Raw genomic sequence first — 12,464 nt, 5'->3', positions numbered from 1 at the left:
CCCCACCCAGAGCTGATAAGCCCTGCCCATGTTCACAGCCACATACCCACAGGGAACCGCATCAAAAGCTGAAACTAGTCAACAATCTCAATAACTAAAGCCATGAATGCACCGATGACACCAAGGCATTGTGAACTTCAGAGGGGGGGGGTTGCTTCAAATCATGAAATCATGGAGAAACAACCCAAAACAAACAAACAGGTAATGATTCTTTCATTGCTTTGTGTCCGCTTTCTTCAAAAACAGGAAGTTTATTGAATAAAAGATGGCTAGAAAAAACAATGAACATTTGAAATCGTACGCCTACTTGATGTAGCTCTGCCAATCAGGTCAACTGCCGGGAGACTGGTTTAGCCTTTTGTTCGTCTCTCCTCACGTGGTCAAACTGACCGATTGTCTCACAAAAACAGGCTCTTTTACAAGCCATTCTTTCACTTCACAAACACAGGCGCATGTGTGCACGCACTTCATAAACACAACCTTGCCATCGGTTCTGTTTAATAGTTTCAATATATGCGATCAAATCACCATTACAGTGCAGCATCCAATCACTGTAACAACGGAGTATCATGTCTGTTTTATAAATTCAATATGCTATCAAATCACCGTAACATCCCAACTAATTCATTTGCATTGCCAAATCTGATGAGCCCCTCAACTATGTTAGAGAATAAAAGCTCTTACAAAGCAACAATGGACGAATTTTCAAAAAGCAGTAATTTCCTTACTCTGTGAATACTCCTCCCCCATCTGTGGTGGGTAGTCCTCATCCCAGTCAATAATATCATCATCCGTGAGCACCACGATATGGCACTCCCGGTCACCTCGCTGGAAAACAAACAAAACAGGTATCCAGATCACAAAACACACAGCTCGTCAATTTTTGGGCATGGTAGAGTTACTGGTATCATCTTAAAACTAGTTCATTTTTCTATCTTTTGATGAAAAAAAATACTCGTTTATCTTGAATAGTAGTCGAGATATTTGCGATTGAACGAAGTGGGGTCGTCTGGTTTCAGAGGTAAAAGTAACGAGAAAATAGCTGTTACAGTTGAGTTATTTCCTCAACTTAAAGAGTCCTTGGAAACTGCAAATTTACATTTCTTTGTGTCTTTAAAATATGTTTTTCCAGTAAAATGCGCACAAAAATATGTTTTTGATGGAACATAAAGTGTCGAGCGCCCTGAAATAATTAATAAAAATGGCTAAACTTGCGGAAAATGCCAATATCTTTGATTTCATTATTGTGACAAGTGCCTGATCTCACCACGATGCCTGACATTTATATATTTTTTTTAAAGAGCGTTAACTTACAACCCGAGAGGGGATAAGAGCTGCCACTATATAAATGAGCAACAACTGACCTGAGCACAGAGGACCATCTGAGGCAACAACAAGTCTTCGAGGTACTCCAGGAACTGTTTGCGAGCGCCTTCGTTGGACAGCTCGTGCAGCAACCCACCTGGCACAACAACAACAACAACAACAAGTTTTTTCAGTGGAAATTACACACAGTTGAGAAACTCCCAAGACATCAACAATTCTCTCTTGCACTGTCATGTATTATTCATCAAGTGCCAGACAAATATAAAAAACCTAAATTTGACCTATGGTCTTAATGAGATCCTCAAAGATTGAGCTTCCGTCCATCAATGTCTCAACTGTTTAGTCACTGAAAGCAGTTGGTATCGGAATCCAAGCCCACTACTTTATCTTACTTAACTCTTGTAACACCTTCTCTGTCCTTTCAATGAGAAAGGAAAGTCAACAAAGTTAAAACCATGCGGTAATCAACTCATAATTTTGATATCTAATCAAGCAACAACAAAAAAAACAGTGAAAAGCTGACAATATTAAAAAGGAATAGGCAACAAATGAACTCACGGAGATTCTGGCACCTCACGGTGGAGGCATCAAAGGGCACAAGGAGGTAGTCGCAAGCTTCTCTCAGCTCATGGACCGGCACGGAGGGAGGGCACCGGACCACACCGGTCTTGTAGTAATCCTGGAGCAGCACAAACAACACTCATGACACAACATCTCTCTCTCTCTTTTTTACCAAAATGATTCTTTTTCCACTGTACAGCCCTAAATGACATCAGAGCTACACTTCTACGTCCAAGACTTAACACTGACAACACACTCTATGGAACATTACAGCAACTGCAGCAAACCTGCACATATCACTACATGGCATTGGACAGAAGGGCGAGAGCCCAGCTGTTGCTGGATCGATAACAGCAACAACAAAAATAATTGTAGGTGTTTTAACACCCCCCCTACCCCCTATACACACTTTAGACCATTCAGGAGGCAGGCTTCCAACCTTACCTTCCAGGACTATCCGGGCTGAGAGGGATGCAACATCCCAGCAGACAGACCCGGGCTGAGAGGGATGCAACATTCCAGCAGACAGACCCGGGCTGAGAGGGATGCAACATCCCAGCAGACAGACCCGGGCTGAGAGGGATGCAACATCCCAGCAGACAGACCCGGGCTGAGAGGGATGCAACATCCCAGCACAAGGACAGGGAAGGGATACTCCATAAAAATTCACCCCACTCATGAATTGAACTTGAGACTCCTGCTTGTGACATCAGAGTGCCAAACAACTACACCATAGACGCCAATGGAGGGTCTCTGAGTATAATCCCGACATTTTCTCACCATTTTATCTTCACTTTTTCTTTCAAGCAGTGCAGCACGATAAGGAATGGACTCAACAAGATGCATCATAAAAGCTTACAAATGATTTATATTATTGATGCAAGAACAGTTTTCTACACTTTTGTTTGCCATCAACATACCAAGAGCCATATACTCTTCCCCCCCCCTCCCCCCCCCCCCATATTGTGATAGTGACAATGGTGATGGTTTTAAACCTTCAACACGGGCTGTTGTAATTTTCAAAGTTTTAGTTCGTGGAACTGAATAATTCAAAAGCTACAGCACGTTGCTCCTTACCAAAATGGCACGGAAAACAGTGGCTGTGATGCCATCAGCAACCTCAAACTCTCCTCTTTCATTGGGTCGAGTAAAATTGTTTTCCAAAGACGTTGTGAACATTCTGAAGATAAAGAACATTACAAAGCACTTGAACATAACATTGACAAAGCCTCAAGACTTACATTTTTTGTTAGTTTGGACAAAGAGAAACACATCATACTAGGAAATTCATTTACCGTCTGAGGAAAAAGCAAGACAAGCAAGCAGAATTAAAAGATGGATAGAGAAGAAGCAGATAAGAGTTGGTGAATAAAACAAGGGAGTCTCAACGTTCTGAACAAAATGTGGCAAAAAAACATGTATTCAGCAAAATACACGCAAATAAAACTGTGTACCTTTGCATCATTAACGATAAGTTGCGCAAATATTGCATATAAGCACCAATAAACTTGAGTATTTCAATGTCATTTACGATCAGTTGCGTACAAGTCATGGAAACATTATTTTTTTTAATGTGTTTTATTCAAATCCGACAGCAGTTCAAAAAGCAAAAGGAAATCTGAGAGCTCAAATTTGATCAGATTGGTTACCAGGTCTATGAACATAGAACGCAACCATTTCTTTCACTAGCAGTGCAGATTTGTGTGATTGGCTTTGACGTAGTCAGTGCAGCGTACCTTCCCAACATTGTCTCTGGCCGCTGCCGGAACAGTTCTGGATCCACGACAAACCTCGTCTCATCCACCACCAAGGTCAGGCGCTCCACGGGCCGTGGGCTGCTACAGTTCAGCTTCGGTGAGGCTTGCATCGCTGCGGCCCCATCCATGGGATAGTCTGGCCCTGAACAAAGTCCAAGACAAACAATTGCTTTTTTTTAATGCATTTTTTTTAAAGTGGGCATTTTTTATGCTCCCATTAACACAAATTGGATCATTAACCTTTTGCCACTCGGAGGCGCCGATGTGCGCCGTCATCGCTAACCCCCGCAGTCGCCGATGTGCGCCGACACGCCCACTCGATTCACCCGTTTGCACTACTTTCGTTTCTACGTTCTCTCGCTTCCTGCGAGGTCGCACGAGATTGCCCAGCTTATAGCGAGAATCTAGAGTGGTTGCCCTTTACTGTCGTGTTTATTTGGTGAAAATCGATCGAAGCACGCGAGAGCGGCGATTTTTTTAATTTCGTGCTTTTTAGAGACCTAAATCTAACTTCGTGGGTGAAATTTTGCGTCGCTACAGGCACTGTATACGATGGAGACACTTATAATTGGGACTTAAATGCCGATATCGTCGACCAAGGGGCTAGATCTAGTGCTAGTAGTACAAGTAGTCACTCGGACACTCAGTCGTGAAAGAGAGAGAGAGAGCGAGAACTATAGTAGGAGAGCGAACACGATGTAGCAGGTCTAGATCTAGGCTCTAGGGGGAGGGGAACAACTATGATAGTGATGTTGGTGGTGAGATCGTTGCTGGAGGTGATGATTTAGAAGACTGATGAAGAAGATAGGCCTAGCACCCACAGCACTTTAGCTAGATCTAGTACTACATACTTGCTGCACTACGACGTAAAAAAGGGAGGAGCAACACTGGGACTGTGGGCTCTGTCACAACAAATCCTTTAGAGCATGTTGTGATCAGGATACCTACATGGTAAAAAGGGGTCGTGCCACTACTGTGTAAAGACCAGAAACTTTACAAAGCTAGGCAGAGGAAGTGAGACAGTGACAGGATGCCATTTGGGCCAGGTTAGGCCTTGCAAAAGGCTGTTCTGGGTAAAACATCATGAACTTCTGCGGGCAAAAAAAGCGGGTTGTGTCTTTTGGGGTTTTTTTTTCTCTTCAGAATTTTTTTTAACCTAATACACAATTATTTTTCGTACAAAACCATACATTTTCTTGTAGTTTATTCATTTATCTGTGCTCTGACACCTAAACTGTAATTTTAGACTCATCCTCTGATTTTTTATGATTTTTTAAAATAATATAGTCATGCAGTCTAAGCGGAGTTAGGTCCCTTTTGCCAGAATTTCAGCCTTGTTGGGCAGGGATAGCTCTGAGGGTGAAAGGGTTAAGGAGGTGGATTTCTGACCCTGCCCATCAGGGCCAACGCGGGCTGAGAGGGATACAGCATCCCAACAAACACCAAAACACCGGACTAAAATTTCTCCTTCCCCAGGAATCAAACTCTCCTGCGTGCCACAACAAAGCACCAAACCGCTACACCACAGACACTGGTAAACATTGAATAAGTTTTCGTAGAAATTCATAGACAACAAACAAACTAGAGAAGCCTTACAGAGAAATCAGTTGTGATCCTGTGGAGTAAGAAGAAGTAAAACCTACATACAGTCTTGTTTCTTCTGCCATCCCCTCCTACACCTCACCAGTAATTAGTTGACTCAAGGCTCTCAAACACAAAGTAAGTAGTTTTCCCGTCCTGTTTTCCTAGACAAGAACAAAGTGTTGCATCCTCATCTACCAGACAGCCGTAGCAATAAGCAAAAAGACTGTGTGTCTCTCCGCATTCCTAATGCAGAAATTTTGAGAAGTAAAAGTAAAAAGCCTTTGAAAACTGAGCACAGTATGTCATGAACAAAATAAATGTACATGGATGTTGCCCAAGGACAAAATAAATGCACGGCAGACTTAATATGGAATATATCGAACCTGTAAACACTTACCGTTCTGTTGAAGCAAGTGCTGCGGTAAATCTAGATTGTGCGGACGGGTTCTGGAGTACATGCTGGTGCTGGCACGTACTTCGCACGACGGGCAGTCTTCGTTACTGCTGGTGTTGTCCAAACTTTGTGAGCGGGTGCGGTTGACCAGGCACGGCTTGGAGCGAGGAGGACCGAGGGAGCTGGACACACAAGAGAAAAGAACAAAAAAGGTTTTAGTTTTAGTCAGAGTTTTATGGCACTTGCAACACAATAAGGTCATATAAGCGCCCAAGATTAGAAGTGTCACAAGAGAGTAATAAACCAAAAAAAAAAGGAGGAAGAGAGAAGGATGATAGCTGTTTGACAGGAAAAATGAAGCAAACAACACCAGAGCATCCGCCAACCACCCACCCAAAAAAGTTCATTTTCATGCCACAGCTGCTGTCTTTCCAAAGAGATGAGAGGCGTGAGAAGAGAAAATACACATGACATACATGCAAGTAAGCTCAAACATACCTGTGCCCAAAACTTATCCACATGACAGAAAAAGACAAACTCAGGAATTACACTTCAAATCAGAAAATGATGAGTAGTTATAGACAATTCCGTAACAACGAAATCCATGAAATTATTGATCATATGATGATAAATAATAAAAAAATGTTTAATTAATTTTCAATATACTGTACCAGTCTATATTGACAGCGCTATTGACAAAGTAATACTGTAATGCAGAGGGAATCAATCTTTGAGCAAAAGATCATATTATGAGTCATGACAAGGTGGAATCAGGCGCTCGTCAGTTTTTGGGCACGTGGAGTTGATTTGCTTTGTTTTCAGTAAAAAAAAGTACCCATCTATCTTGAATGAGATATTTACGATTGAAGGAGGCGGCGGCGTCTGGTTTCAGTGATGAAATTAGCGAGAAAATGGTTGCCAAAGTTTGGTAACTTCAATAGCCTGAGAGTCGTTAAAAGCTGGAAAACTACATATTTTGTGCCTTTAATCAATGTTTTTCAGTAAAATTCACATGGTGTTTTTTTACATGGACATAAAAGGTGTTGAGCCAAAAAACAAAAATGCGATAAGAATTGCAAAAAACTGGCAGGAAAATGTCGGTTCCTTCAATTTCATAATTTTGACGAGCGCCTGATTTCCCCAGGAAGCCTCACATTAATAATTTACAATCATTCTCATAAATAAAACTTGGAAAACATTAAAAACAACTTACACAACCTTTCAACATAAAAAAAAACAAATAAGAAGGCTACCTTGATTTCTTTATGCAAGTCTTCTTGCGTTCATCGGTTTCTGAATAATCTGAGTCGCTGCTGTGTGAATCGTACTCCCTGTGATATCTGTCCCGAGGTATATGGTTTCGCCTATGTGCCATGGGCTTACCATTGAAATGCCGTCAAGCAAACGCCAACAAGCAGTCAAATTTACAAATGACTGGCCACAGTATTCCTGAAAAAAATTAAGGAGAATAAACTTTTTTTGACTTTAAAAAATGCTTGCAATACAAATAAAGAAAAGAAAACACAATAAGGAGTATGTATATATTTATATATACTTATAATTAAGTCAAAAATTGTGTAAAGCAGATAAAAAGGAAAAAGGAAAGTGCTTTAGAATATCTAAACATGAGACTGAGACAAGTCCGTGATGATATTGATGAATTTAAAATAATACCACAACCAACATTTTAGTTCTAATTGCATCATGAGTGAATCTTTTTTTTATCAAATCCCATATTTTGTCCAAACTATGTCATAGGGTTATTAGAAGATAAGGACTTCCATAACACACACAATGTCACACTTGTACAATAAAGAAGGTGAAGTGGCTAGCCATACTTAAAGTACGGCTAGCCTGAGAGTCTAGCCGTACTTAGATCTAGGTTCGGCCCTATCGACTCAAACCTGTTAAGTACACAGGTCTCATTAGATCTCGATCTAGTAATTATTCAGGTTTAAAATACATGCAAGTCAGTAAAGCGCCTTCTGGTTTTGTCTGAAGTTCAAATACTTCAGGCATTGCAAACTAAAAATTTCATTTACAATTCAGCCATCAATAATAAGTAGTACGACTAGCCTCTTCCTAAAGAAGGGACCTAGGCTACCTCGAGTACCCCTAGCCCTCTTTCATAGTGGTTGCTCATTTTGGAATTCCTCCAGAATTAGACCCTATATGAGCCATTGCCAAAACATGGGGAAAAACACACACATCTCACAATTGTGTGCATAAAATGTGATGCATTAGTATTTATTCCTCCAAAACGTATACACATGTCAAATATAGGATGTAGAACCTGCATTAGCAGTTTCAGACCCTATGTCAGCTTTATAATCTTGCGTTTGTAAATTTTGTGCCAAAAATGTCCGTTTTTTAGTGATTCCTGGAGTGTCATTTTGAGCACACCAATGCAAACTTCCAAGAATGACAAAAATTTAGTATTTTTGGGTGTTTTTTTTAAACCTGTGCTTTGATTCTATGCTATTTGTGATCGAGAAAGGTTCACTTGCTCAAGAAATTGGTTTATTTGTTTGCAAATAAACGAATAATTCGGATCACTTGTGCGTCAGGGGTGTCGTCACGGACTAGGTGTTTCAGAAAACACCATTATTTTTCAGTAGAATCACCACAGCTGGATAAATCTTTTTGCTTTTCGTCGTTTATTCAATAGTTCAAAAGCCGCGATGCGCGAAAGGAACATCGGGTTCCTAGATCTACGATTTCCGTCGGCTGTTCAACATTCGCCGTTAATGGCGTCACTTTGCGACGTACCGGAAGTCCGAATTTTAGCCTACTTTTGTTTTGAACGGATCATCAACAGTGCCCGGATATAATTGTTTTCTTGAGTGACTTCCCCTCACCCGCTTCCCCAGAACAGCGGGAGCAACGGGGTAAAGAGAAAAACGAAAGTAGTTATTGCCGTCACCCTCCGGTTACGCACAAGAATCTTGCGTTGAATGTGACGTACTGGGCTGTTTTGCGTGTTTTTAGGCTACCCTATTGAATATTTTAGTGAAATTGTGGTGTTTACATTGGATTCCTGGAACAAGAGTGTGATGTGTGAACAAACTTCGAGAGATGGATCATTTCTGTGGTTATAGATTTAGCTTTTGTGCTTAGTGATGACGTTTGGGGTGTCGTCATGCAGCCGTACAAGACTGACCGACGTACTAGAAATTACATTGTCCTAAGAGCAAACATTATTTAAGTCATGTGTGCTCTTTTTACTCAAACAAATAGACAAACATGTCCTTGTTTATCTGTCTAACTCAAAAGTACACATTTGTTCTTTGTTGGCATGATATGCCTTTTTCCAATACATTGTGTCATTGTGTCATCATTGTTATGTACAAGTAATATTTTTCATAATTGCTAATATCAATAAGTTTTCAACATATATTTCATACATGCCAGATTCATTTAGAAACAAAATACGCCTTTATTGATCTGTGTGATCTCATAGTGCAAATTTGTTCTTTGTAGGCATGATTTTACCTTTTCCCAGTATGTTTTGTCATCACTGTTATGTACGAGTACTCTTTGTCATAATTAGCAACGTAATTGTGATTGTCTACTGTCTTTTATATGACCTGGTATCTCTTTCAAAGCAAAAGAAACCTCTCTTGGGTTTTTTTTATTCTTAAAGGGCGCTTTTCTCTCTGGAGACAAGACTTTTGTCTTTTCCTGTTCATTGTGTCATCATTGTTACGTACAAGTCATGTTTGTCATCACTGTTACTGTTATGTACAGGTCAGCTCAATTGATTTTGTGCTTTTGCCTCATTTTAGTTGTTTTACACAAGTGTTTTTCTGGTACTGAGGCTTTGATAACTGTATTTAACTATTTGTACAGCCTTTCACTATTGTGATGTGTTGTCAATGATAATGTATAATGTGTATCCTTTCTTGTACATAACAATGATGACATGTTCTGTGCACTGCGTCATTGTTACAAAGCTTGTCATTCATATTACCATTATGAATGGAGTTCATAGTGTACAAAGTCTTTGTTTACTAAACAAATGGTATTTAAAGTCCATAATTTGCCCTGCTGCTTATACTGTTTTTGTCATCACTGCTACATACAAGAAATACAGTAGTTGCCAAACCAATAGACCCATATCTCCAAAACCGTACATCTCCTTGCTCTGATACTCTAGGAATATGAGCACTAAATGTCAATCTGTGACTGACAGAAAAGAGAGTCAAATTGGTAAGAAAACAGGAGGTTTAAAATACATGCACTGTCATTACGGCACCTGGTTTGGTCTCAAATACAAATACTTTAGGTACTGCACACTAAAAATGTATATTTACAATTCAGTAGGCCTATTTTTTGTAAAGGCCACCTCTATTCTCACCCGGAGTGAGAATAGTGCAGGCGAGTCTTGTGGCTATTCTCACCCGGTGCGCGTTCACCAAATTTTGCGTTCACCCTAAACCACAGAATTCTACACTGTGATAACAGAAAAATTGTAGAATTCTGTGCCGTGAACAAACGTTCCATTACAACTGTAGCCTACTAAAAGCGTACAATTTTGTCTGTGGGCAGTGGAGAGGGAGAGAGAAAGAGAGAGAGGAGTAGCGCGAGAATTTCCGGGCAAAACAAAATGGCGACCCGCGTAGTTCGGCTCGATTCGAAAAGTTAAATAGCCGTAGCAGCATCTTTGTAGACAACCAAATTAATTTACTTTTGTGTTTTAACATCATTTTTTAACTTTGTTTTGGTCAATTTGATCGTCCACACCGATAGACAGTATTCAAAAAGAGACAGAGAGAGAGAGAGAAGAGGGGAGGAGTTGATCTTGCGAGAACTTCCGGCGGGTGAGAATAGCCACTTTCTTTTGTAAATGGTCAGTCTAGCCATCATATAAGCATAAGTACGGCTAGACTGTGAGTCTAGCCGTACTTAATTACGGCTAGACTGCCAGTCTAGCCGTCATTAAGTACGGCTAGCCTCTTCCTTATTTTTAAGGCACGCCGTGCCTTCTCTTGACCCTAGCCTAGATACTACTAGATCTAGGCTTATTTTGTTCTTATATTGATTGGTTAAAACCATTCAAGAGTAAAATTTTCCATTACAGAACCAGTAAATAGTATTAAGAGGTGACGCTATTCGCTCAAAAGATAAGGTTTTCCCTCAAATCGACAAGTCGCCTCCCGCGCTCCAGAGCTGGCTCAGCTGGCCCGTCTGTTGGTGATTTTAGTCGCCTCGCGCGCTCAGCGTAGTGAGACAGGGAGGGGAGTTTAATTTGTATTGCCTGGAGCGCTCACTCAAATGACAGGGGTCCTATGATGCCCGAAACGAAAAAAACGGGTGAGAATAGTGTCAATTTTATTGAGAAAGAATAATATCCAGAATAATCACTCCGCATTTTGAATTTTATGGAAGACCCAAAGAATACTAAACTAAAGTAAAGCAAACTATTTAGAATCTAGGCATCTACCATTAATTCATAAGGGTAATGCCCATATCACGATAACATTTTAATTCCTGAGTCAAGTTAAATCATTGTAACTATTCTATAATTATCACACCGTCATCATTCATGTCATCTAACTAATCTGAATGATGATGATCGTCTCCTCATCATTTAGTTTAGGCCAGGCAGGCACTCATGTCAACCAGGATCTTTTTCATGATTTACTGGCAATATGCACGTTTTTAAAAACGATCGAAACAGAGTCAAGGATGAATAAATAAATCCTCAAGAACCGAACAAAATTATCAGAAAATAAAAACAATACTGATCCGTACGAATTGGATACATACGCAGTGGCATCTTTGCTGCTGCTGCTTCTTTCCTTCAAAACAAATCGTCCATCTTTAATCCAAGACTGCCAGATTCTCTTCACGATGAGTGACCAAAATAAGAATGTGAGAAGTTGGCTCAGATAACCCAATACATAAAGGTATTCGTCGAAGAACACTGTTTTACATCACTATCTATTTTAGAAGGCACTGCTAGATTGAAAAAGAGAAATAATCATGAGAAATTAAATTTTCATAATAGCATGAGCATCTGGTTATCACACAAAAATAAGCTATGAACTTTGACCTTAGTGAACCAGACTGGCAATCTGTCTCAGCTTTTCTTGTCGCGACTCTCCCCCACACGCTTGGGTGATCTGGAAAACCGCCAATGATCTTTACGAAAACACGCCCAAAACCATCTGACTTCGCGATGTCATGTGTAAAAATAAAGATCCCTCTATTAGGCCTATATTATAGGCCCTATATAATAGGCCCTTCCGTTTGCTTGTTGTTTGTTTGTTTATTTGTTTGTTTGTTTTGAAAACATATATAACTCCTTTTGGTTACATTTGTGTCTCGAGTTCGAAATCATATTTTGTATGATTATGGGTTTTTGTTTTGTTTTTGTTTTGCAAAAGAACAATATTGTTCCAGTTTTGATAGCTCGAGCGTTAAATTCCTGTTGGCCTATAAGCCCCGAAATTATTTTTAAACCCTCAGACCACGCCTGTCTGATTACCCCCCCCCCCCCTTTCCCATCTCCAACATTAACAACAACAACAACAACAACAACAACAACAACAACAACAACAACAACAACAACAACAACAACAACAGCACTGGCAGCAGCAGCAGTATAGTAGCAACAACAACAACAAGAACAAATTAATACCGCAGTAGCAATACAAGGCAGATTAACAACATCGCATAACAATGCCCCAAAACACAAGAAATTAATAATAATTATATAATAATATAGTACGTAAGCAAAATACTTCGAAGATCGCTTGTCGGGCAGTTAAATTCTGACAATAATCAATGCATCTGCAGGAGATATGTAGGCCATTTAAAAAATAAGGATAAAGCTATGA

General features: G+C 40.1%; 1 protein-coding gene across 2 annotated transcripts in view; it reads right to left on the bottom strand.

Moving 5' to 3' along the window:
* LOC101859818 (BTB/POZ domain-containing protein 10) overlaps window positions 1-11,488 on the bottom strand; it is a 15,438-nt gene extending 3,950 nt beyond the window's left edge. For both annotated transcript variants that reach the window (XR_221004.3, XM_005109214.3), the window contains exons 1-8: window positions 11,392-11,488; window positions 6,876-7,071; window positions 5,626-5,804; window positions 3,624-3,786; window positions 2,965-3,067; window positions 1,885-2,005; window positions 1,365-1,462; window positions 729-828 (exon numbers count right to left, since the gene is read on the bottom strand). Coding sequence is in view for 1 of the 2 variants with exons in the window: in XM_005109214.3 (XP_005109271.1) it covers window positions 729-828; window positions 1,365-1,462; window positions 1,885-2,005; window positions 2,965-3,067; window positions 3,624-3,786; window positions 5,626-5,804; window positions 6,876-6,997 (886 nt within the window). In the remaining variant the exon portion in view is untranslated. The remainder of the gene's footprint in view (window positions 1-728; window positions 829-1,364; window positions 1,463-1,884; window positions 2,006-2,964; window positions 3,068-3,623; window positions 3,787-5,625; window positions 5,805-6,875; window positions 7,072-11,391) is intronic.
* Between the last annotated feature and the right edge of the window lie 976 nt (window positions 11,489-12,464).

Source organism: Aplysia californica, unplaced genomic scaffold, assembly GCF_000002075.1.
Source record: "Aplysia californica isolate F4 #8 unplaced genomic scaffold, AplCal3.0 scaffold00756, whole genome shotgun sequence".
NCBI lineage: Eukaryota > Metazoa > Mollusca > Gastropoda > Aplysiida > Aplysiidae > Aplysia > Aplysia californica.
Note: the sequence above shows the minus strand (reverse complement) of the source record. Positions and strands in the feature narration are given on the sequence as shown.